This window comes from Gymnogyps californianus, chromosome 3, assembly GCF_018139145.2.
Source record: "Gymnogyps californianus isolate 813 chromosome 3, ASM1813914v2, whole genome shotgun sequence".
NCBI lineage: Eukaryota > Metazoa > Chordata > Aves > Accipitriformes > Cathartidae > Gymnogyps > Gymnogyps californianus.
In genome coordinates, this window is record NC_059473.1 from 11531187 (window position 1) to 11557524 (window position 26338).

The following is a 26338-nucleotide window of genomic DNA, read 5'->3' on the forward strand; positions in this document are numbered from 1 at the left end:
GAAGCACACCACAGGTTATAATATCCAGGATTATTTATTTCACTCTGGCAAAGAAATGAGGCTAAAAATCCACAAAGCAGTGCCTGGTGTGAGCCCGAGCGGCGTCAGGCTTTCACGCCAGGCAGCAGCCGCTCCGTCCAGTTCATATTCAGTCCAGAGCCCGTGTAACAGCCTTTGAGCATCACCCCTGACTCCTAGTCAGTGCGTTTCTTATTCCACCACACTTGATGTTGTTATTAAAAAATAGGCAGGCTCTGGCTGGCAGAGATGGCGAGGGTTGCTCATGCAGAAACATTCCTGTAACAAATATTTTGGAGGGTTTTGTTGTGTCTGTAAGGGATCAGTCATGTTTCAATCCCTCATTCAAATTCTCCGAGCGATGCGAGGCTCCCAAGCTTTAAACGCGCGTGTGGCTGCGGCTGCTGGCGCTGGATCCCAGCCGGCGGGGATTGCTGCCCCACCATCTATCCCCAATATATCGCCCCAGCGTTGCACCGTGAGGACCCGAGGGCCCGGACTGAGATCCATAAATGTGCCCAGATGTTTGGAAAACCAGCTTTTACTGGAGGAAGGGAGAGCGCTCGCTGGGGTGTGCTGCAGCCCCGCTCCGCAGCCCCAGCGGTGCCCAGCTCCCAGCACGGCCAAGCCGCGCTCGGGGGGATGGAGGGCTGCGTTCTGGGTTTTGCTTGTGGGAGCTGGGCTCACTGATGGCAGGAACCGCCCCTGCGAATGCTGGCACCCCACCATAGAGGCGATATGTGCATATATACATGCATGTGCTATATATACACACATGCATATTCATGTGTAAGTGTATGCATGTGCATACATATATATACATGAATATATACACATGCATAGACATATATACATACATATACATACATATATGTGTACATACATGTATACATACATGTATACACACACGCATATGCATATACATAATATACATATGCATATACATATACATACATATACACAGACAGATACACACAAAAATAAGCATACATATATACGCACACACACGTATATATACACACACATATATACACATATACATGTGTATGTATACGTATACCCACACACACGCCGACACGCACCCACGCAGGTGTGTGCACACCGCCGAGCTCCCCGCGGCCGGGGCAAGGGGGCGGCACTACAAGTCCCGTCATGCCGCGGGGCGGGGCGGGGCGGGGCGGGGCCCTGTGAGGTGCGGCGCCCCGCCCCCGCCCCGCCCCCGCCGGTAGGGTGCGCGAGCGTGAGGCGGCCGCCGACCCAGAGGGCGGGCGGCGCGGTGAGGCGAGGCGCAGCGAGGCGAGGCGGCGGAGGTGGCTGTTGTGAGGGCGGCGGAGCCGGCGTCGATCGGGTTGTTCTCTCCGGCTGCTTCCCGGCAGCTGCCGCTGCTGCTTCCCGGCCTGTCGCTCGCAGCGCCGGCCCGCCGGAGCCCGCGGGGGCGGAGGGGAGCGCTGCGGAGGCTCCTTCCCCTCTCGCCTAGCCGGGGTTATCGTCCTCCGTGCGGCCGTGAGGAGACGGGGACGGAGGCTGAGGTTGCCCCTTTCCCTTCCCCCCGCTCCTGGCCTCCCCCCGCCGCCTCGGGGAGTTGCGACTGCCGGCGTGGGGTGCCTCTTCCGCCTGCTTCCTTCCTCCCTGGGGTGAGTATCGCGCCTGTCGCGACAGAGCCCCGTCCGTGCGCCCGTATCGCGAGGGAGGCTGGGGGCCAGCCCCGGAGCTGCCCGCTTCCTCGGGCTGTTTCCCCCCCTCACCCCCCTTCCCCGCCTCCCTGCGCGCTTTGTGCTGCGCCTCGGCAGGGCTGCCTTTTTGTTGCTGTTTTTAAAATAATTCTCTATTGTTGGTTTTTTTTTTCCCGGGGGTTTGGGGAGTTTTTTGTCTTTTTTTGTGTGTGTCTTTTTTTTTTTTTTTTTCTTTTTTCCTTCCCACCCACCCGGAGTTGGCCGAGCCCCGCTCTGGAGCTGGGATGTGCTGGGGAAGCTCTTTGTCATGGAGCGGCTGCCGAGCCGCCTGCCCGCGGGAAACACATCACTTTAAAAAAAAAAAAAAGAAAAAGAGAAAAAAAAAAAAAGTCGTTCAGTATTTGGACTCCGAGTTTTTGTTGAATTCGGGGGGGTGGGCGGGTTGGCGGCGGGGGTGGTAGTGTTATGTTTATTTTATTCGGGGAGGAAAGAGTCCCCCCTGAAGTCCAGGCTCCATTTATCGCAGCCCCGTGTGCCGGAGCGTTGAATGGGAGCAGCACGCAGGCGGGTGAAAACAAAACAAAGGGGGATTTTGTTTTGCTGTTGTTAACGTGCAAAATCTTGGTGGGAAAGCTTTCTTCTTTTTTTTTCCCTAGCTCTTCCAAATTTGATGTTGTTTTACTCTGGAAGAATCCAGATACCCGGTAGGTAAGTTATGGCTCTTTAATTTTAAGCTTCTTGGGGGAATTGCAAGGTTTCTCTCCCGTATCCTCAGCCTTGGCTCTTTTGTGAGCAGCCTGCCATCCAGCGCAACTTTTGTCGGGTTTTTCTTTTCACTCTTTGTTTTTTTCACGTAGTTAAATAATGCGGTTTCAGGAAGAGCTAATAGCAGGGGTACATTTCTGCCTGTAACAGCCATGGAGAAGATTTTTAAAAGGCAGGGGAGAGGAGGAGCTGAGGTGTTTTCAGCTGAATAATTTTTGCCTCTTAAAGGAGATATTTTAAAGCAATTATTATGTTTTTATACTGAAAGCTTGTTTCTTTTTTTTCCCTTTGTTTTTGTTTTAACTACCCCCTCGAAAACTGCAGCTGCTTCACCTCTGCAAAATGCAGCTTCTAGAATACATGCAAACAAAAAGCAGTCTAGCTGTAACGCTCATGTTTCTGGCCTTACCTTTTAAAGGCCATCCATTTGTTTTCGCTGGGACGCCTCTGCCTTGAAAACACACTACTTGGCAAGTAAAATTACAAAGCATTTCAGCTAGACAGAGCTGGCGGTTCTGCATATGAAGAACGATGGGTTTATTTTTTCCATTTTGAACGCGTGTTGGGGGCGGGGGAAGAGCCGGGGGAAAAAAGGCCGTTTCCGGTTTCTGTTCAGCAGCTTTTCTTTTCTTTTTTTTTTTTTTTTTTTTTTTTACAAAGAAGCAGCCAGATGACCTGTTGATGATACATCTTCTGTCACTTTTTATGCTGAAAGGCACCAGTAGGTTAGTGGAGATGAAAGCTTCAGCCAAACAGGCTACCCAGATTTTCTTTTGCATGTGTCGTCATGCGGTCTGTGTGGCTTTGTAATGTTTTAGGCCGACAATTTCAGAGTGAGTAACGTAGTGCCAAAGTTCAGATGTCTGCATGGGACACTTCCCCCTCTCCTCTCCCCCCCCACCCTCCTTCCCCCAGGAAAAAGCCCGGTTTGTAGAAAATTGAGCACTTGTAGTTGGAAAATTAGACCCTTTTAGTGCCAGATAAGATAAGTGTCCTAACTCTGTTTGAAGTCGTATGAATGGCCAGGCAGGAAGCTTTAGGAATGCATTTTAGTTGTATATAGGCACCTACTGGGTACCTTAAGCGTCTCCTATTTCAAATGAATTAAACTTGTAGGAGCACCTACGTTATGCCGAGTATAGTCTTGTGAAGTGTGCCTAATGAATGTTTCCATTCTTACTGAACAATGAAATGTATTTCTCAACACGGCAGGTCACCATGCTAGTGTTCATCTTGGAAATTAAAATTTTGAGTAACTACTAGTATTTCAGTTAAAGCAGAACTTAGATATTAGTATAAAGTCTGTCTGCTACAACCATTTTGTATTTTGGTATCAATACTGGTTTCTATTAAGAAACTAGGCATGGAAAACGGGATCCTTTCACTTCAGGATTTATAGCTAGCGACTGTGTGTTCGTAGATGCAAAATAGAGCATCATCTGCTTGGAGCCAGCGGTATTTAAAACTCTCATTCATTTGGAAGGAAATAATTACACATATATTTTGATATAAAATGTCTTCTCAGACAGGAACTCTGGAATACAGGAAAGCAGAAAACCCAAAGCTGTTTGTAGATGCTAATCCATGCCCTGAGCTAAAAAAGGAAAATGAGTGTTTCATGAGAAATCAAAGTCACCTTTAAGTGCATACTTGTAAGCGAAATTACACAGTTGATTAGGAATTCCTGCAGGATGCCAGTAATTGGAGGTACTTGTTGCTACCTGGTCACTGTGCACCTTGCTGGCTAGATCATAAAAGTTTTGACTGTAGGTGGCATCAAGAGGAAAAAGTCCAGCTCTTTTGCTTCCCAGACATTAGTTCCTTAATCTCCAGATTCACAGGCGTGCTGACAAACTGTCAAAGGAAGTGACAGCAAAGAGATGGTGTAGGAAGTAGGTCGAGTGTCACTAAATACTGCTGAGCGAGTTTCAGTAGGAAAAAGTAAGTGTGTTTCCATCTGATCTAGTTTCTGTTTCCTTTCAATCTACTGGTTAACAGGATGCACCGGTAAATCTCATACTCCTACTGTAGTCCCCCGATTCTACTGAAATTAATATTGCATCCCTGATCAGGCCCAGTTAGTCTACCTGGATGGAAAGATTCATGTGGAAGAAGGTAAAATAGCAATTTAGTCTGATGCCGTGAGGTACAAATCGTGTCAGTTGGGCAAAGCTGAAGTGGCTCTGTGTCTCCCAGGAGGCCATGGGCAGCTGGTGGGATGGATTTCCCTCTCCCTGTGCTGCTGTAGGCTCTCTGGTAGGTGGCTGGAGGTGGGCTGGGGCAATAGGGTAGCATCGTGGTGCATTCTTTGTGGCCTTAATGTTTTGCAGTGGATGTGGCAATTAAGAGTCACAAGCGATTGTAAGTGTTTCTTGTTTAAAATGTTTGAATTGATGTATTCAAAAACCTGCCTTCCAGGTTAAAAAAGACAAAAGTTCTTTGGCATGCTAGAAATCATCCTTAAACTAAAAAATAGGCAAGCTCTACCCTGCTGCTGCTTTCTCCTAAAAGCAGTAAAAACTATTGACAATAACTTGATTTGCAGAAAAATTACAGCCTTGCACTATGAATATGTTCTTTTCCAAGTATCCTGTATTTATATTGATTTGAAAAGGAGATCTTGCTTCAAGTAGGAAGAGGTGCTTTGGTGCTTTGCACGAGTGAGTGCACGGCTTATGGGCTACCTAGGTGAGCCCTATGCCGTGGACTTCTTTTGCTGACCCATGTCATGTGATTTGGAGCACCAAATGTTGCTAGCTGCTCAAAATGACCTCTCTGGAATAACCCTGTAGTCATGAGTGAATGTAAAAATAGTTGACTGGAAACTACAGGCTCTACGGGAAAAGTCTGTTGTCCTCTGCTGGCACCCTGTGCTGAAGGTAGGTGGTCATCAATACCAGTCTTGCTCCAGCAACGTCTCCTGGCTGGCATGCTAGGTGTAAATGCTGTGAGGTGGTGTTTTGGGATGTGGGCTCAAGTGTGAACTAGTCAGCAGCTTGTTTGATTCGGACTGAATGCAGCGCCTGGGTGGAAGCGTTTCGTTAAAGATTGATGGTATCCTCCAGTCCCTGCTGTGCAGGAGCACAGTTCAGTTCATGAATAGGTAATAAAAGTTAATCTGCTGACCTTGTTTCTTAATCCATGCTGCTGAATTCAATCATAGTGACTTGACTGCCACCCATGGTACATACTTAAATGCTGAATTTTGGGCTCGAATCTCAGTACTCGAGAGCAGAGTGGACTGAACCTTGCAGTGCATTTCTGGCTGTGGTTTCAGGATCGGGAGTGTCCTATAATTTTACTCTTCTAATTGAAGGTCTATGGCAGTTGTCAGAGTAGGAGTGGTCAAAACCTCTTACTCTGGTCCCGTAATTATATTCCTGTTGGGAAGAGGATTTGTTCGATTCACACTCACGTTGCAGTACTTTCCTTGTTTGCCAGTAGAGTATGTTGTAGAAGACTTTGGATATGTGTCATGCTGGCTGAAAATGCTCTGGATCTCCCTTGATGTTGGCTATACAGCTACGTCAGCCAGATGTTTTTCTGTGCCAACCCTGTTTGTAGCAGATTAATTGCATAAATGTGTTTTTAGAAGGGAGAAAAGTGTTCCTTTGGGGAGAAGTTTTTTTAATAGTACAGAAATATTTGGGCCAGAGGGGTGCTTGTCTGGCTATATTAGATAGGGTGGGCATGTATGTGTTTGGGGGTAGCAATTGCACCATCTAATTGACAAAAGTTAATCAAAGTCCCAGATGTAGGCAAGCTTTTGCTGATAGAGTGCTTTTGTCAGCCTGTTAGTTTACATATTCAGTATTCAGGGAGATAAGCATGGCGGTTTTGGCAGAAAAGCTTTTGTCACTAAAAGCTGCGTTTCCATTTGTGGGTCTGTAACATTTGCTATAGTGGCTGAAGCTCTGCGTTGTAGACAAGTCTATAGCGTAGCACAGAAATGGACAGCAAGGAAGGTAGGAAAAAGCTGAAGTTAAATAGACTTAAACCGGAAGTGATCTACAGAATATTTTAATGATGATTATTAGGATAGTTGATAATATGAATAGCTACTAGAGAATGCTGTTTTGTGGATTGATTGAGGTTTTGAGGAAGTGGGATATATCAAAAAATATTTTGTAGGTACTTGCAAAATACGGGATTGGAGCAAGTTGGTTGAGTAAGATTCTTTGGGGGATAGTTTATTGGGGCTAGGACTTGAAGAGAAGATGGGGGAAAAAAAACTCAGCCAAAACCCAAAAAACCCAGAAAAACAATAAACAAAACATGCCTAGCCAAAATTGTCTTTAAGTAGACCACCGTCAATGGTTTTTTTGCTTCCATTGCCAATTGATACATCCTCCTGGATCTACTTATATTTCAAGTATGCAATGTTTCTGCAACTATATAACCCTTTGGGCTTCATTACAAACACTTAAAAATACTCTTTCCTGAGCTGGTATAGCTATTTTCCTTACTTCATGGGCAAGGTGGGGAATAGAGATCAAATTTGAAGGGACTGATTTATTTCCTGTTAAGAAGACTTAAGATTTGCCATTGGCATCGGTGGAGCTCAAGGCCTACAAGAGTTTCTGGAGGCATAGTGAGAGCAAACTTAGTGATCTGATTTGAGCATCTCACCCTGTCCTGCTTGCCTCCTCAGTGCTCCTGCTTAATTGTCTGACCATTCGTCTGAACGGAGTAGCGAGCAACTGGAAAGCAGCAGCTGTGGAGTTCGTTTCCCCCTCCCTTCCACCAGCTTGTCCTCTAGGATGGTAACCCCTTGACCTGGGTCAACACCACGAATGTCTTAATTGTTCTTTGGGTCAGGGCAGCCAAACTGGCATCTCTGGGTTAGATCTAGCTTGAAACATTTCTGTCCAGCTGGTCATCTTTGCCCAAGAAGTGATCAGCAATGGCTGGGGCAGCACACGAAGCACCTAGGTGGAAGTGTGGGCTTTAGGTATGGGAACTAGTGTGCCTATGTAGCCGGCACATATGGCCCCTTTAACCATCAAGTCCATTGGGACGCTGTAAGACAACATTAAACTAGTAGCAAAATTAGGCTTAGGGTTTCATGTGTTTGTAGTTCCTTTTCTTGTGTTAAGATCATGCCTCTCAAGTGCCTGCTTTTCCTGCCTTCAGTTCCTTCTGCTTTTAATGGTCGAGCAGTATTAAATAGTAAAGACTTGATGTTGAAATCGTACAAACTTGAGTACTTCATCTGTATTTTCTTTGTTCTAGGACAGATTATTTGTGTTAAATGATAAAAGTGCTCCCTGAAGAATTCCTGCTAAGAAATCTTCAAGGCTCCTCTTCTCTTAAGTGTTAATATGTATACTGAGATTTTTATCTGATGCTACCTTGATACCCTTTCCACTTATCTGAAGCAGTTGTAGTTCAGTACAATATTTTTACAAGAATAAATATTGCCTTAATCATGGTCTAACACAAGGTTCAACTGGGAAAATAAGTAATGGTTCTTTTGTCATATCACGTAGCTGAACTATTTATTTGGTATGAGGTTAGGGGAAAAAATCCGAAATGCATCACACATGGAGGCTTACTATAAAGTAATTTGCTTCCTTTTAAAGAACTTGTTGCTCGTTTTCCTTCTTTAATGCATCTCTTGGGATAAACTGCTAATTCTAAAAATATGTCAGTTCCGCCATTTCCCACCAATACATTTTTTTCTTTGTTTGGCTTGGTTTGCTTTTTCCCTGAGCCACTTTAAATGCTCTGAGGAATGCTCAATGTGGAAGAAAATAAATGCACGTAGGTATTTGAGTTGCTGTATTTAGATTGCTGCTGTATTTCAAGGCTAGCGGAAGATGACTTTGAACTTCTGTTCTACAGTGAAAGAGAGTACAGGGGCCTCAACCCTTAGCTAATGTTGCAGGTAGAGTATGTGCTTCCTCTTGGATCTGGCTCCTTTCTGCTGGGCAAGTGCTCTGTTTTGAATTTAGGAAAGAAAATGTAACATGCTACTAAGGATGTCAAAATCTTCTGATAGAAACTGGGAGAGTTCCTCGTGTAGGAAACCAGAGTTGTTGACTATTCATGTATGGGAAACCAGAGTTATGGACTGTTCAGTCAGTACTGCTATTTCCATCTTCGTGATCAAACTGTGATGGTAATTCAGTTTCAGATTTAGGCGTGCCACTTGAGGAACTCCACAAGAAGCTGTATGATGCCCACAAGTGGCATGAGTGCATTGGCTGTCTGTGCACAGCTTCCTAGGGGATGTTTTTCCTTAAACTAGGTGTGCTCTAGCATAATCTGTCTTCTGTGCTTGAGTGGCCAACACAGATGAGGCTGGTAAATTTGGGCTGGAGAGGAGGAATATCACTTGCTGTACACTTGTTAACGATTTGGTATGTTCAAGTCACTTACTCCTTTGTCCTCTTTTTCTGCTTTAAAAGAATGAATTAAAGCCACATGTAAAGGCCATCTCTATTTTTACCCAGAAAACGTTTCTAGCTTCTTCTCGCATTGGATATAGGTTCTGTTTAATTGGCATTGTAATGTTAAAATATTTTTAACGTCAATAGTGATGATTAGAAGTTGAATAGTTAGAGGGGAGAAGATAACTGTCGAACTGTAAAGTCATTGTGGTAACGCCTGGCTTCAACACCTGCTATTTGTGTGTGTTAGGGGGATATTAGTTTAATGTACCTTCAGCAAAGAGCTGGGAGAGATCCAGCTCAAATTCCCTGAAACTTATGGGGGCAATCAGTAAAAACGGCTTTTTAACAGGGAAAAGATCTAAACATTTTTTCAGTTTTTCAGATAGGTAATGCAGAGAACCAGAAGGCCCAAAAGTAGGCTCTTAGAGTGTTTCATTTGTTCTTTTTCTCCTGTGATAATGTTGAGGCAAATTTGTGATGGTAGTGCTGACACTTTAGATAAGGACTGCTTCCTGCTCCAGTCTCCTGTCCCTGCACCTCTTAGAGTTAAATCATTATATATGTTTTTATATACTTATATAAAAACCATATATATAAAACCCATAGATATATCTATAACTGTGCACTTCATACCCTGGAATTAGCAGACCAAGTTTAAGACAAATTACATTGTAATGCATATTAGTCTGAAGACAGTTGATCGCCCCTTTGTGCTTAGATGACTTTCACGGCCAAGTCATCTCCTCTTGATTCCTCTGGTAGGTGGATCCATCATACTGGATCTTTGTTCTTCGATTTTTTTTTTTTTTTTTAATAAGGTAATTACTGTGCTGCTGATAGCCCACATCAATTGTTTTAGCATTCATTTGGTGCTGTATGTGGTGGATGTGAAGTATCATTCTAGTAGAGCTTTCCCTTTTGGTGCAGCATGAACTGTTGCCTGTTGGTTAAGGTTTCTGTAAACTACTCAAGGTTGTTGCAGAGGGCTGGAGTGAGGGTAGCAGCTGGGTAGGTTTTTTCTTTTGTTTTTTAAAAGAAGTGATGCATTAATCTGTTGAGGCAGTCAGCCACCTGCTGAAGCTGAGGAACTCAACTTGATCATGCAAACAGATAAATGCACGAGTAGCTTTTATTTTTATCCTTTTTTTTTTACTTGCACGTGTGCATATTTTTACAGTCAGTACTGTGGCTAGTGTGTTAGCTTTGAGGCTTTCTGAGCAGCAGATGTGAACATAGAATAGGTCCTTGTACTTCTCACTGCTGGCTGAGAAACGCTAGGATGCTGTAGTAAAATGTGGGGGCTTATAAGCCACTTACAAGCCACTTGTGACTTAGATATAGCAACTGCTTTTGAATTTCTATGCAAATATATATACACTATTTAATTTTTTTCCTCATTGAAATAACTACTCATATTTCACTGTTCTGAGATATGCATAGTTAGCAAGGGAAACTCCTACCTCTAGAGGGAAAGTGTTACAAGCATTTTTCCTGCAATCTTTCACTTACTGTAACTTTGAGGAGGAGCTCGTTTAAGTTGGCAGTGTCTAAACAGGAGCAGAGATAGGAGCCTGATCCAAAAGATGAGAGAAGAGTTAACCTTTACCTTAAAGTCAAGAGGGACCAGTCGCAGGGAGAAGTGAAGAGCTTATTTATTGTGTCAATAAGCATTTTAGCAAGTGTCTGGTGTCTTTCAGTCTCCTGGAGTCCACAATAGCAAGTACTGTAGGCATGCCGTTATTATTTTATAGCTATTAATGAGGAGGATTAACAGTCAGATTTATCTGGCTGTTTTGTTATATATTTCAAAACCTCAGTCATCAAGAAATAGCAGTTCTAAAGATCTAGATAGTGCTTGGCTTATGTGTAGAGTGGGATGGCATGAGAAGTTTCTTGCCTCGCTCTGGGCAGATGTCAAGTGTGGTATTGCCTGTTTTCCCTTCTCTTGCTCTCCATTTTCCCAAGGCAGGGCTGGGGCTGTGATCCTTCTGTGCCATCACCTCATACTGGCCTTAAAGACAGGAGGGATGTGTTCCCTCCTGAATCCCTGGGAGATGTGGGGAAGGATGCGTAAGCCTATGTGTATAATAGCAGAAAACCTAACAAAGCTAGAATTGCGCTCCACTCTCCTGTCCAACTAGGAGCTCAGTGTATGGGAGGTGGCGGGGAGAAGAACCTGTGTGCTGGGATGATAGATGATGTCTCCAAAGCCCCAGATGGGTGTTAGGCTTGTCTCCCTTTTTTTTGGTCTTTATTTAATAAAAATAAGGAACTCACAGGTGTGTGATGCTTAATTTGCTAATGTTTGGAGGCTGCTACAGAAATGTGAATTAGTATGCAGTTACTAACCAAATCTTGCTCTGCTCCGAGGCATATAAACTAATGAAGTACCAACACATGTGAAGGTGGGTGAAGAAACTGACAGTGCAGTGTGAGTTCCCTGAGTTCATGCTTTCCATTTCTTTCTTCTGCTTCCACTGTGTCAGATGTTTATCTGAGACATAAGGCTGATGCTAAGGAGGAAAGCACAGTGATTTGGAATATGGGGAGGTATAACATCTGTTTGTAACCTTTGTCACAAGTGGAACGGATTATAAAATGACAAATACTGATTCTCTGCCAATCGGCATATGCTCAATTCAGTACTGCACAAAGCACACCAATTAGATTTAATACAAATGTTCCCTCAGAAAGATCACCTTGATTTAATTTTTTTTCAGATGCATAAAGTAGAAATGGTCTGAGGCTCTCTGTTTGTTCTTTAAAGACTAAGTGCTATATTTCTAGCTCTTGGCAGACATTGTCCACAAGTACTTCATGTTCCATTGGGCTTATGCCAAATTTAATGTACTGTGTGTACTGAAAGCATCAAAACCAGACTTACTTTAATTTTAGATTTTACAGCTACCATTATTGATTTTTCTTAGAGCTGTTCCATCCAATCTGCTATCGTTTTAATTTCTTTTCCCTGCAGGAATTTGGGGAAGGATCTTGACAGTCTTTATTTGTGTGGCTAGGGACTGTTTATGTGAGTGAGAGCTGTAGATCAGACGTCTCTGCAGTGGCCAAACTCTCCATTTATAGAAGCTAGATCAGCACACTGCATTATTTGTGAATTCCTGTCTTTAATACTGACTGGTATGCTGTGACTAAGGATAGTGTTATAAACAGTCCATCAACTGTCTTTCAAGAAACTCGAATTTTATAAAAACCTGAGACCGGAAGGGACTGTTACAATCAGCTAAACATACCAACAGTTGTGAACTTTCATTTTGCAGTGCTTGTATGCTGTGTGAATAGAAGTCTGCCCGTAAGACCTTGAACTCTGAAGAGACAAAAAAGGGAAGAGGTAGGGGAGAGAAACAGAGCATGAGTAGGAGTTGTGGTAGGTAGACAAAGAGAGGAAGGAAATAACTGAGGGAAAGAATAGAGTATAGTGCAAAACAGCCAACCAACATGGGCTGGAGCATTCATAATGCTACAGTCGTCAGGTCTGCTGATCCCTGCCTGACAGCTGTGTCTGCTGGCCTCATATTTTGGCTGTTCATCTCTTATTTTCAACCCTCAGGGCCAAGTAGCTGTGCATAAGCATGGCTTCTGGCCAGATGGCTCATAGCCCTCAGAGTGGAGCAGGATTCCCTTCCATTGTGCTGGTGTGGAAGAGCATGGCACTCAGTGGAGCCTGGTTTTTCCCCCTCTGCCTCTTTTACTCCTTCTCCTGAGCCTCCTTTTATTAAATGACAGTCTGTTTTGGTTTCTGCTTTGCAACTTTACCTTCTGCTAGTGTTACTAGAGTAAAGTTGCTCAGCTCTTCAAAGACACGCATCTAAGTGTGGAAGAGAGGCGTCTCTTGATACAGAGAGACTTAAAATCCCAAGGAGTTCTACACTCCCTGTTAATAGCCATTATTTTAATTGAAGTATGTGGGAATTCCTAGTTAGTCTTCATTGTAGGCTTAACCATGGCACTCAGTGGTTTTTGTTAGGCCTAACTCTTTTATGCCGAAGGATTGAGTGTGGTTTTAAGTCTAACTTCAGTTGTCCAGTCCTCAGCCATGGTTTATAGTTCAGACTTTACTCCATCTTAAGGATGGTGATTAGTCTTTGGAAGCATTACTTAAGCTTTGACAATCTTCAGATACTATCCCACAGTCTTCAGAGACTGTATTTTGTGTCCTCCACCTGTCTTCTCATTCCAACTTAGCACACATGTGCTGGAGTCTCTCTTGGGGCCTGTTCAATTTCTGCGGTTTACCTTTGCCAAGCAGTGCTAGAAGATGCTTTCCCAGCATGCAACCAAATGACCAATTTGGAAGAATTATTGGTAGAAGAGTTTTTGCAGCTGGACCCTAAGATGTGTTAATGTTACTATACTCCAAGTTTTATTGTAGCAACTGGTTATGAAAGTAACTTGCATTAATGTTAGCAGACTGTGCCTCACTTTTGCCTCCCAAAAGTGTTTTGGTAATTTTTATCTTGGTGTCATTCCAAGATAGAATGACACCAATAAGAAGAATTGGTGCCACATAATGCTGCAGAACTGAGTAGACTAATGGTGTTTGTCGTCGTCTTGTCTCTCAAGTTGTCCCAAGTCCTAGACCCCCAAGCATAGCAAAAATTGTCATAGAAAAATTGTCCTATGGAGAAATGTACAGGAAATTACTAAACCTGATGAAGACAGAATAAAAGATTGTTGCAAGTGTGCTTTTGTAACTGAGAATTTGAAATTTTTAGTTTATTGCTGTTACTGTGCTTGTTTTCAAGCTTAATTTTCAAACTTCCTTCGTATAAGCTTAGTATTAACTCAATGTGCATGCTAATAAGATTATTGCTGTACTAAGCTGTCTTTTGCTGGTGAATGTAGCTTTTGTTACCTAAAGGAACAAAATAAATTGAATAGAAGAGCGAGAATAAAGAAAACAATTAGTTGCAAAGTTAAGAATAGGAGTAGTTACGTTCTCTTGTTTTTCAAGATTAAAGACAGCTTTTAAATACTGCTCAGGAATAAACTCTGTTTCCTGTCATCTCACCATTAATTAGTCCATGCATTTAAAAATACATATTTTTGCTTTTTTCTGGAAGTGAACACACAATCCACTATATGAAAGGTGGTCCCAGCTCTCTGTTCCTGTCCTGTGTTCAGATGCACCCGTGGAACCTAGTAAATCCAACTGAGGAACAGATTGGGGCGTGAATCTGTGGACACCATGGTTGTGCAAAAATCTTGTGGTCTAAATGCAGGGCAGCAGGCAGGACCACTGCTTTTGCAGGCAGCGGTATTTTATGCTGCCTTAAAATTGTTTAACCACAGAATGTGCTCCTGCTGTATGTTAGTGGTAGCTAAGTGCAGGCATTCCTGCAGGTCGTGAGAATAGGTGATAAATAATAGTTCTGTGATGCAGTGCTGCTGTCTTTGCATGCAAAGCTCATGCCTCTGCACTAGTGGCCAGGTTTGTCATTGAATAGAAGAATTTATTTTGGAAGGGAACTCTGGAGATTGTCTGGTTCAGCTCCCCCTACTCAAAGTAGTTTGAAGTTAAAGCCAGCTCTTTCATCCCTTTATTTTGCATGGTCTTGAATACCATACAGCCAGGGTGTCTGCTGACAATGCTTGTCTGATGCTTACCTGCAACTGTCAAGTCTTCTGTAAATATAAAACTTAGACTTATCCAGTATAATTCCAGAACGTGTTCTTAAATTTCAGTAAATCTTGAGCAGGCTGAAACCAACTGACTGGTAACTAGTCCTTGAATAATTTTGAACAACTGAGTATTTGAGTTGCTCTGCACTAGGAATACTGACTGGACACAAGACTATATGCTGTGTTCAAAGAAAGACATGTTGTTTGTGCTTTTCTCAAAATGCATTTATTCCAGTAGACACTGAGCCAACACTGATAAACCTCTACGAAACTGTTCTTTACAGCGGCTGTGAGCAACAGGTAGACTTCCCACCTCTGCCTCTCCCAGCTGACAGTTCTCAATTGCTGATGTTAGCTGTTTGGTGCTAATGTGGATGGGGCTTAACCATATGGTCTCGCTCTGACTTTCTCTCGCAGTGTTGAAAAATGTTGTCCTGTCTGCACTAGCAGCTAACTGATCTGAACCCATTGTTGACAGCCACCATCATCAACAGGTCATTTTCCCTCTGCGAGTGTGGCTTTTGATTATGTATCGTAAATCCAAGTGGAAGTGCGGTTACAATCTCACAGTTCTTGGACACGGTGAGTTTACATCTACACAGTTGCTTTAAGAGAACAAACTTTTCTACTTGCACTTGAACTTCTTCTCTAGATGAAAAATTTGAAGAGCGAATTCAGTAACTACTTCTAGAATTCCCTCAAAATAGACCTTTTATTTACCTCTAAGATTTTGATTGAGATTAGTTGCTAGAAGTACAAGTGTAGAACAACACAAACTATTAGTATTTTCTTGCCATTACTGTCTGTAACAGTATTTGTTCTCTAAACATTGTCTTTTTTTAAAGTGGAGAGAGAATGCTTTAAGTTGTTCATTGGACAGCATCTCTCTACAGCAACCACGCCCAACTTCTATAAAACTGGAGATTATTATATTAGAGAGATGCCTCCTAAGCTGTACTAAATTGTACTTTCTCATGCCCTAATGTTGGATTTCTACTGAAGGTTGTTTCCAGAGGCTCTGAGCTGATACAATATTTAACAGTATTTACAATACTCTCTGAGAGTGATGCCGCCTTCTCATCTCCCTGGCCTATGCGCACACATAGCACCCCCTCCCCAGATCTGAGTTGTGCAGCCCTGTACCCTTCTTTGCTCTGGACCTCCTGACCAGAGTTTTTCCACGAGCTGACTTTTCTCATGAACTCGAGAGAAACAAATTTAATCGCAGGAGTTTTCTAAGAGGTTCAGGGAGCTGTGTTTTAAGTTTTGTCATTAGACTGAATATATACCCTTCTCATGTGGTGGGCTTAAAATTCTTGCATTGCTTTCTGTAGCTTTGTCGGTGAATGTATCTGTGGCTTGTTCTTTTTCCTTAGCCCTCTAGTTTGAGGACAACAGCTGCTACCTCCTCTCGCTATTGCTTGCACCAAAGTAGCAATGTGGTGTTGTGAGAACATCAACTTTTCCTTGCTTGCACCAGTTTTCATACCGAGTTAATGCTGGTGAAATTGAGAGTACAACCTCAAGTACAATGGGTGTGATTAATAATGAGAAGACTTTTGGCATATAACTTTGAAAATGTTTACAGTTTTATTTTACATCTCAGGGGATTGGAGCAAATAGGCATGAGATGCTAATCATAATAATGTTTTTCATGATCAAAGGTATCAGTACTTCAATGCCTGCTATTTTTGTTTCAACTGCCAAAGTCCTAAAACTGGTTATAAGTGGTCAGTATTGGTGGTTAACAGCCCAAAACATTTTAAGTATAGAAAACACCACTTCATTATTTATTTCACGTGAGTTTGCTGGCTTGAATTCATGCTGCATATTTATTTTAGTTTCTGATCAGCTGTGTATTCCACTGTGCCTCTCGATTTTATGTCAAGTTTCTATCACGAGTGAATTCTTGTTTCAAAATTACTGAACTCTGCCAGTGCATTTCAAGGTGAAGCTCAACAGATAGTACAGTATGGTCTAGAGCTTTAATAGTAGTGTAGCTGTTAGAGCTTTGTTTTATTGACTCCAGAGTCTCATCTGTTAGGAAGAAGCTTCTATCTAATGAACTATGGTGGATCAGAGAGGACTTACCATGTTCAAGTACTTGTGTATAAGCCAAACTACTTGCAACAAACTCTTAGTGAGTGTGTCATTCCTTAAGAGTTGTGGAACACAGTTGAAGCTGGTGGCTTGAGAAGCTGGAAGGTACCTGGCATTTGAGTGCTTCATCTCTTCAGGCAAACAGTACACAACTTAAATACTATAGCTGACGTTGAGCATTGTCTCTGACGGCACTGTAATTATTCTGAAAGTCTGGGGCTTATCCAAAATCAGAGTGGTGAATTAAATTACACGTCCAACCCAGATCTGCTCTAGTACAGTCTTGCTTAGGTAGGCTGATAGCGATCTTGCTTACGCTGGTTAATTCAGTTGCTTTCAATGCAGTTGAATCCTTACTTGCACCTGCATAATTGGGCTCAGGTATCAGGTTTGGCGAGGTGACCTGGTTGATGAACAAAAACAGAATTTGGACTTAGTTTCTTTTCCTTGCTACAGTATGCTTTTACTTTTTTTTTTGCACAGTACGCCTAGAAACAAAGTCCTGCTGCTCAATACAATTGATCATCCGTTAAACAGATGAGCTACAAACCTCAGTTTTATTTTTGCGAAACATTGTGAAGGCTTAATATAATAATAAAAAGAGAGAGAGAGAACTCGGTCTGTTGCTACGTTACTGTGCCAGGAAATAATCTTTCCTCCCTGACCAGTTCCTTAGCTGTTCCAGTCATGGTATGATGTAGTTTTATTTTTTTTAACAATGGCTTTATTTAGATTATCCTTCTAGCTTATGGTTTTGGCACGCTTTAAAAAGATACTTAAGGAAGAGGATCTTGTTGCAGTATTCCAATCTGGGCTAAACTTGTAGGCTGCAAGTATTTTTTTTTTTTTAATTTAATTAGAGATTCTTCATTTGTGCCACAGTAAAAACTATCTTGGGAGCATGTTGAGTTTGCAAGCAGTTATCCGAAAGGCTGAAGTTTTGTCAAAGGATGCGGTCTTCTGTATGCTGGAGCTGTTTTAGATTACTCTGTGCATTTCTGGTCGGAAAGATGTTCCATGTTGCTTCCGATTAACAAGAAAGCTTTTCTCATGATCTTTGATTTCAGTTGGCTGACACTTCCCTGGGAGTTTCGATTATAATATTTCATTGCTCCTTTGTGTTAGGTCTTCTGCTATCTTTGCTTAACTTTTGTATTCTGGACCTTTATTTTTGCAGGTAAAAGACAAGTCTTGCTGCTTCAGTGCATACAACTATAGCGGTATTGTTTTGGGGGTGGGGACTGCAACTTTTCTTTTTCTTTTTATCCGATGTTTACATTTTAGGTAGACTTCTATATCAAAAGTTAAGGAATAAGCACCATGCTATAACTTTGGGAAACAGATATTTAAATCTGTTAATAAAAAAATTGGTAAGCAACATGTGAGGATGTTGGGACGGAAATCACATTTATTGTGATTGTATTAACCTTTTCATTTTGCTGAGTGAGGGAGGGTAACCTGAAAAGACAGGTCTAGATATAAAAAGTCCAGTAATTCCTAAACTTGCACTCCTTAATGTTAGGCTCAGTCCTGTTCTTAAAAGAAGGACCTAGGACAAGTAAAACACGCAGTTGCTCCCACAGTTGGACTTTTGCAAATCCCAATCCAGCAAACATGAGCATGCTTAGTTTTAATACCAGAAGCAGTAAAAAATAGCTCTTCCTTGCAAAACTAGGAACGCGTAGTTATTCCCAGAAGTCGTGCTCTGCTCCAGGGGTGCTGAGCTCTAACTCGTGGTTCTTGTCGGGCGAGTTTCAGGACTGAAGCTTTGTGTCAACAGTTGCGCTCCTGCATTTTGGCTATGATGTTTGTATGCTTCTATTAAGTAATTTAAAAAAAAAAAATTCTTCTTTCTAATATGAGATAGGTACTATAACTTTGTTAGATTTTAAATATGATGAAAATTATATAGCTGTATACCTAATGTTACTGATACAAATTCTTTCCCACCATGTTATTAAACTATACTTTCAAAATAAAAAGCTTAGGTCACAGATTGGTTTTGAAGTGAAGACTTTTTTTAGAAGATAGGTTTTTTTGTATTTGCCTGGGGTTTTTGGGGGGTTTTTTGTTTTGTTTTTTTGTTTTTTTTTTTTAAATTTTTCTGCAATTAAAATGAAGTTCCTCACTTCTAACAAGGAAAAAAGCCTCAGTCAGCTTGGAAGTGGTTGCTAAAAGAAAAATGCTTCATTTCAGAAACTAATAAAATTATTGGAGCTGATACACTCCTCATTATGTTGGTTTGGTAACATTCTATAGTGTTGATAGCATTTCAGAGTCGTTTGGTGCTGCTGACCTCACATATTTTTGTCCTAGCAGTCACGTTTACAGACAAGGAATAAGTATTACAAAAGAGAGGCTAGAGGAGGGTGAGCTTGTGACAGTGCTCTATTTATTTGTATAGTTCAGAGTTTATTGTCGGGACATGTAATTCACACACTTCCATCAGTGAAATCCTAAAAGTACAGAACGACTTTTTTAAAGAGTTTAAATACAACAGTGACTGCGAAGCCAGAGAAAGTCTTTTCTTTCCTTTGTGTTTAGAGAATATATATTACTTATACAGCTGGTGTTGAAGTTGCTGAAGTGAGACTGAGCATGCTTGAAAAATTGTTTTTGAAATTCTAAATAAAATGTCTGCCACTAAGTTGCATTGAGGCAATACATGCTGCTAAAGGCAGCAACTTGCCTATTAGTTGTCTCAGCTATCAGCCTGACAAACTCATAGCCTTTGTCCCACTCACCCAACACTTCATAAACTCATTCTGGTTGTTTAGTGTCAAATTGGCTACACTGACTTTGCCTTGTTGGTAGTTCTTTAGTTTATTTAGTATGTCTGTTTTATAGTTAATTACTTGAATGGGCTTCCTTAAATGTTTTTTTTGCTTTGAATATGCTTTGGTCCAGGAGCTTGAATGTGGTCAGACATCTCTGCTGAGTCTGGGTAGTAACTTCTTAACATGTGCCAATGTGGTTGCCTATGACTGTTCGTACCCTCTGCAGCTGTATGGTGGTGTTCTGCTCCGCAAATGGATGACATGAGACATCCTTAAGCAGGAGGGTAACTAATGGCAAGCAGCAAATTGAATGTGAGCAGGACTTCTGCAAACCTTTATGAATGTGTGTGAACGAGGCACCACTGTGCTCAGTATGAGCAGCTGTTAGTAATTTGAAGAAATGTTCATAAACAATGTCAGTCCTGAGAGTGCTGGTCTACCCCTAAAAACTTGCAAAGATTACTTCTGAAGAGCCAGATTTCTTGGAGTGAATCAGTCTGCACTGAATGGCTGACTAAAAAAGGGCAAGTGAAACAGCTCCTCCATACTTGATTATTACTGTTAACCTTGCTATACTAGAAAAACAGGACTTAAGGTTTCTGTGGTACGCAGAGGTGCACTTGAAGATACCCAAACAGTAGTCTATTGGTAGCCTGTATCGGGTATCTGGAGTGCACACCGTGGGTTACAGTGGAGGCTTCTCTCAACCTCTTTCTCAAGATTCAGAAAGGAAGAAGTCTGTATTATATTAACCAGTCACTTTGGTTAATAAATAATTTGCATGCCGTAAATCATGTGAAATTGATTTCAGAAATGTGTAAAGTACTACTGTGTTCTGAATCATCTGGTACTGTTTAAAAATTACTTAGTCGTGGTGCTATCAAAACTGCGACTTTTTGTGGCTATATGGTCTTTTCAGTATATTTGCCCAATGGTGTTTCCTATTTCCTGAATGGAAAAACTTTGAGAGAAAATGAGTAATTCTTTACTGCTTAAAGCCTGCCTCTCAGTGCATACAGGTACAAAGTGCAAAGCCAAGGTAGTTGCTAGAAGTGAGTTTGCAAGTGTTAAGATACTTTTGCATTTATCTTTGCATGTCAGAGAAATGCGAAAGAAATGTAGATTTTTTCATGCATGTGCTAATTCAAATCTAGCCCAATCCGTAACCGCTCAACTACACTTGGTTTTGAGGCTTCTCCAGGTAACTTTGAAATATGAGCTGGTATCTACAGAGAACCAGAGTCATAGCCAGGATACAGCTTTAAGCATGTGTTTTTTCAGAAGAAATATTTAGCTATTTTGCTTGAGAACATTATGTGGGAAATAAGTAAACGTGCATTGGATGATGAGAAATACACTGAACATGTGTCCCCAAACCTCAATTTTAGGAATCTTATCAGTTTCTAGGCCAAATCTTGAAGGTTTGTATTCGCACAGAATTCTGTTGAGTTTGGTGGATCAGGGAAGAACATAATTTTTTTTGTCTTCAGGAGCACTTTCCTCACTGGTAGAATTCCTAAGAATCAAATTGCTGTCTTGCTAATGTGATTTCATTAGGGTTAGTGATGTGACTTAACATCACTGAAAATGCGAGGGCAGTCCATGAAACTATCAGCTGAACATTTTTAACGCTGCCTAGCAATGGGTGCACACTTTGACTATTGCTGGAAAAGTGTTCTGCCACAGTGACTGTCAGTATCCCTGTACTCTACCAATTTAAAATTACTTTTGTCTTATGCTAGATTTTTGTCCGATTTTTCTTTCCTCAGTGACGTACTCTAAGAGGACAAAAAGCAATGCAGATTCTGGAGAGCATGGCTATTAAAAAACAAACATGCCACTATCTTGGTACAAAAATACCTTTTGGTGTTTTTCAAAAATACGTCTTATATGACCCACACACTTGAAAACATTTTTCCATCAGAGTTTTTCTGCTTGTAACGGAACACTATACTAACTTAAAGTTGCCATATTCAGCTAGATACCTTCTCTCATTTGAAGGTAACATTTTTCTGTATACATAGCAAATTGAAAACTTGAAACTAGTGACACCTTGAAAACTTCCAACTATAAGTCAAAAGTTTAAACATAAGAGCTAAGGAAATCATTAATTAAAACTGGACCATATGGTCAGACCAAAGTCCCTTGGGTCCCTAGAGAAGTAGTACAGCTCCGTCTCCATGGTTGAGGTACCCTATCCTTGGCTTTTTTTGGTGAGAATGTATTTGGCACAATAATGCCAAATGTCGTATGTGACAAGAACCAAGAGTACCTACTAGCTCTCTCCTAGTACCTGTAAACAAGAAACTGGATTCCTGTCTCAACCAAGGGGTAAAATTTAGTGATGGCATCCCTAGCACTGAATTCTTACTACACTTTGGGAATGACCTTTTTCTTGTTAGGTGTTAGTGCGTGCATAGAGGTGAAGTGCAACTGCCTGTTTATTTTTATGAGCAGCAAACCTCTTATCCAAATTGGATTAGAAGTGTAGGAAGTAAAGTATTGCTCCTCTCTAGATATGCTAAATCATGCATTGCCCATGGGATTATAAAGGAAAGAAAAAGATATACTCGAATAGCATGGGATTTTTTTTCTCCCCGAAGTAACAAACTGGGAACAGGTAGGTGATCTAACATGAGGAGGTGGAGGAGATATTTGAACTTTGTCCTGTTTGAATTTCTGGCTGTAGGAGGCGATTAACATGGAAACTTAAGTGTGCAAAAAGCTAGTTTTGTATTTATGTATAAATACAAGTTCTATTAGCATAAAAGCTGGTTCACGTTACTCGTTAAGAGACAGCTTTTAATGTATCTGGAGATATTTCAGTATACCTCTACTAGAAACCTATTGCATATGCAAAGTAGTCAGTTCTTGTTCTCTTGGGTTGTTGCCTAAAGTAACCTTTGTTCTGTACCTGAGCTCATAGAACACTATTTAAAATACTCCTGAAAAGACATGCTTGAATGTCAGAAGTACAGGAAACTGAGGTACCGAACCAGCCATTTATGTATAGAGCTGTAACATATCCTATCAGACCACTATAAAAACCTGACACTTGGCTTGCAGAGAGTAGGCAGACCTCTGACAGCTATCCAGAGGTATGTAGGTCATATGCTTTTATATGTAAATGCTGGAGGTGATATGTTTAGAAAGGGCCAGGTTTTGTACCTTATATAAAGACTGTCCAAAGTTTGAAGTTAGGAGGTGGAGGAATATAGTAAGATGGTACATTTATTAGCAGTGACTTACTAAATACTCAGGTATGAACTACAGACTTGGGACATTCACATGCAGAGGTGAGGAGAGCAGTGTGGATGTTATCCAGCACTTTTTTTTACTGGAATTGCAGATGAACTACAGGTCTAAATGGTGAGTGTCAAGAGTGTAATAACAGTGTGGTGAGGAATTTAGGATGAAGCAGAGGGAAACTCTATTGGACGAACTTGGCTTTTGCGCTTCACGACCTCTCTGAGTGAAAAGGTACTTGCCTTATTTTAAGATAATCCATTTGTGTGATGTGGGAGTTGAATAGAAACTGTACTGAATAGTTTTTAAATTTTGTCCCTCTTAAGATTCCCCCCCCCCCCCCCCCAGAATGTGAGTGTGGGGAGCCAGCCAGTTATAGCTGAATTTCTATAACTGAATACTTTTCCTGTCCTTTTTTTGCTAATCTATGTGAAATGTTTTTCATCACTGAAAGGCAAAGGTGTTAATACTTCTAGCGACCATCTGTCTTAACTTTCTCTGAAGAAGTCCATGGTCAAATGATCTAGCTTTGTGGGAATGAAAACTTTCAGGTAATGCAGGTTCAGCTAGTTCTGCTAGAACGTACCTTAAAAGTTTTGCAAGCAGGAAAACTGTGTCTTGGAAATGAATTCAAATTGGGCCTCCCTTTTCTTTATTTAGGGGGAACCATAGTACCTGAAGCTCAGTGAATGAGTTCTGCTCTTCAAAGAACGCAGAACTACAGCTAAAAAGTTCTTTGAGGAAGTGCTTGTGCATAGCCTAGGTTAATTGAACTTGCAGATACGGTATTTGGCTTGCAGAGTTTTCAAGATCCAGAAATGTTCCTGGAGAACTTAAAATCTTCCACAATAGCTGTTTCCAGGTACCTGGGAAACTCAGGTTTAACATCTTGGAAAGAAGCCTGGTGCAACTACATCTGCGTGTTTCTGACTTAGCAGATGGTTTACATCAGTTTGACCTTTTGGGAAACGAATGTGTCTTCTTCAGAATTATGCCTTACCTATCATCCTTTCAGTCTTGGATTTTTAGGAATCCAGCATGTCTGATGCTTCAGGTCATTCTTGAGAAGCGAGGTGAAGGACCATCTTAAGAGCAGCTCAATTCCCAAATGTCTTACTTGGGCAACGATTGCTGTGAATAGAGTTCTGTAGTGTCAGTGCCGAACTGCTTATTGGGACACATTTCTCTTGTGAAGCTGTTGTAAAATGCAGGGTATGCTGTGGGTCTCACCCTTTCAAGTGTTTAATCAGCCCAATCAATCTTTGGTGTGGCTACAGCAAGCTCTCTGCGGTAATTTTTGCCAATTGTTTTATTTTAAGCAAATGTTGAATCAAACAGTCATAGGAAGGCTGTGAACAAACGTGAAGCTCCAGACTGGTCTGCAAGACTGCTAGCCATCTGCAGTTCTCCAGCATTCGGTACGCCTTTCCTATTTCCTGAGGGAATGTGCGTCTTGAGAGGCCGTTTCATACTTAAAGCTCCCAGTCTCTTGCAGTAATAGCTCGGTATTTGGGAAGCCAACTCCTGCTTTGAGCAGGAGGTTGGACTAAATGACCTGAATTATCCTGTGATTCTGTAAAGTCTCTTATGAGGAAAGGAGTTGACTCAGCCTCTTGGAAACATATAAGCACATAAGAGTCAGTAGTTGTGCTGTCCTGTAAGTATTTCTTTCTTCCTGCCTGAGATGCCTTCAGCTTATAGTAAGGTTAACTATGAAATATGTTCTCAGTCCAAGGATCAGAAATCTCACGTGCACTTTTCTTGATGAGGTCTCTCCCCTAGGAAGTTGAAAATACTGAGTTGGTACAGTGCTAAAAGCCATGTATGCCTACTAAAGCAGAGATCAAACTGAAGAGAGGGCCAATTGGTTTTTTTCAGTCTGCAGGATGGGATATGCATGGATGGTTAACATGCTGTCCTTGAGCAAGAAGGGCTTCCCTGGTGTACCTGAGGAACAGGCACACAAAGATCTAAGGGTGGAATAGGACTTCATAAGAAATGCTCATTAGGTTTGTCTGATGGCAAAGTATGACTCGTGTCACGGGAAATACCTCTCTGCAGCGTGATGATTTGTTGCCTCTCTGTAACTAGGCTACTGCAGCTTCAGCGACGAATTGCTCCACAGTTGCCTAAGGATCACCATGATTGTTGGATGACAGACATTTTAGAGTTGGCAAATCCCTTTGAAGGAGAATTTGCTGTGCCTTAAGAACTTGAGATTCTACTTGGATCTTTTACTCAGCTGTCCTGCAAATCTAATTAGCCTCTCCTACCCCTTCCAGAAGTGGTCAGTGTAGAAGAGTTCATAAAGTGCCATCTACCCTTCATGTTACAGAAACTTGAGATGCAGAAAAGTGTTCTCTGAAAGCTGTAGCTATAACAATGGACCTTTTGTTTGCTCGGACCTTACAAGAATTTTCTTCTTGCCACAAGGCACCACACAGTAGGGCAGGGGATTAGATCATTTCCTTCCCTCCTCCTCTTCCTGCAGATTATTTGATTAACATTTCTATTGTGTACTCTAATTAGCATGTTCTTGGCTTCAGGCTGCTTCCCCCCCATAATCTCCTTAAAACACTGTAGTATGACTTTAACTGTATAACATGGGAACTCCTTGCACAGAGATTACATGTGACATAACACAATGGAAGATTAATGGGGCTGGCAAGTCAGTAATCTTCCCTCCTTTCTTCTTCCCCCATGCACCTGGGATTAGACTTCTGGGAACCCCCTAACAGTGTTAATGCTTTGCAACACATGAAATATTTGTCTTTTTTGGGTATCGTTGGCTTTGATCAGAGTTCAGCCACTGACTTCGTGGGAAAAAGTTAAGGTGGTATATAGTGCATGTTCAGCCTTCAGTATTGAGTGTACAAATATACTTCCCCCTTGGGACCGTTACAGATCCTAGTCTTCCACGTTTTTGCTCTCTTTTCTCAGTGTTTCCTTCAGTCTCCATTCCTCTGCACCCTGTGTGTAGCAATTTCAAGCATGTATCCTGTGTGGGGTTTTTATTCTACTCCCTGCCTGTTTTGTGAAATAAAATTATCAACAGACGTGTTTAAAATGTCTGTCTTGAAATTCAGCAGTAATATACTGATCAGGTTAACTCTAGGATGAAGACCTTGCCATTCAAGCTTCTCGGCTGTCTGCACGCTAGAGGATATAGCATTGCCCTTTGCCCATATCTGCAAGGCTGTATTTTTCACTGATATAGCTAGAAATGCATTCCTCTTCAAAGCTCATTTTGAATGTCATGTGAAATCACGTAATAATATCAAACTGTACAGCATCTGCTTGTGAGTCAGAAGAACATGATGATACAGCCCTTTATTTCTTTAACAACTTCAAGGAAAGAACCTCCCCTGTAGTTAAGCATCACTTCATGAAATTAGCAGTGCTACAGATTTCATTGTTTTAGTCTGGCATGGTCGGCAGCATCTCTGCTCCAGGAAAAATCAGATAGCTTGCCTAGCGACAGCATGCTTGAGGCATTTGCTTCCAGTCCTCAAGGCAGAGCATGGTTCTTGTGTGGAGTGCAAATCACTAAACCCTCCTCTTAATAGAAGTGAAGGACAGTGTTGACACAAGAACAGATGAGTAAATGCGGGCAGGGAAACAAAGTGGTTCAAACTCTGTAGGGTGAGGTTCAGAGACAGCCACGTAGCAGTGTGGCTAGGGGCAAAATAAACCCTCAAAAAGCCTGCTTTAAGATGGGGCACAA

General features: G+C 41.7%; 1 protein-coding gene across 3 annotated transcripts in view; it reads left to right on the forward strand.

Moving 5' to 3' along the window:
• The first annotated feature begins 1365 nt into the window (after nt 1–1365).
• Nucleotides 1366–26338, forward strand: part of PELI1 (pellino E3 ubiquitin protein ligase 1) — a 45189-nt gene continuing 20216 nt past the window's right edge. The window contains exons 1-2 of one of the 3 annotated variants that reach the window (XM_050894984.1): nt 1366–1652; nt 2348–2395. In XM_050894984.1, the coding sequence (XP_050750941.1) occupies nt 2362–2395 (34 nt within the window). In that variant the 5' untranslated portion in view covers nt 1366–1652; nt 2348–2361. Of the gene's footprint in view, nt 1653–2308; nt 2400–26338 lie in introns of those variants that run through there. The other 2 variants (XM_050894985.1, XM_050894986.1) reach the window with 2 other exon arrangements.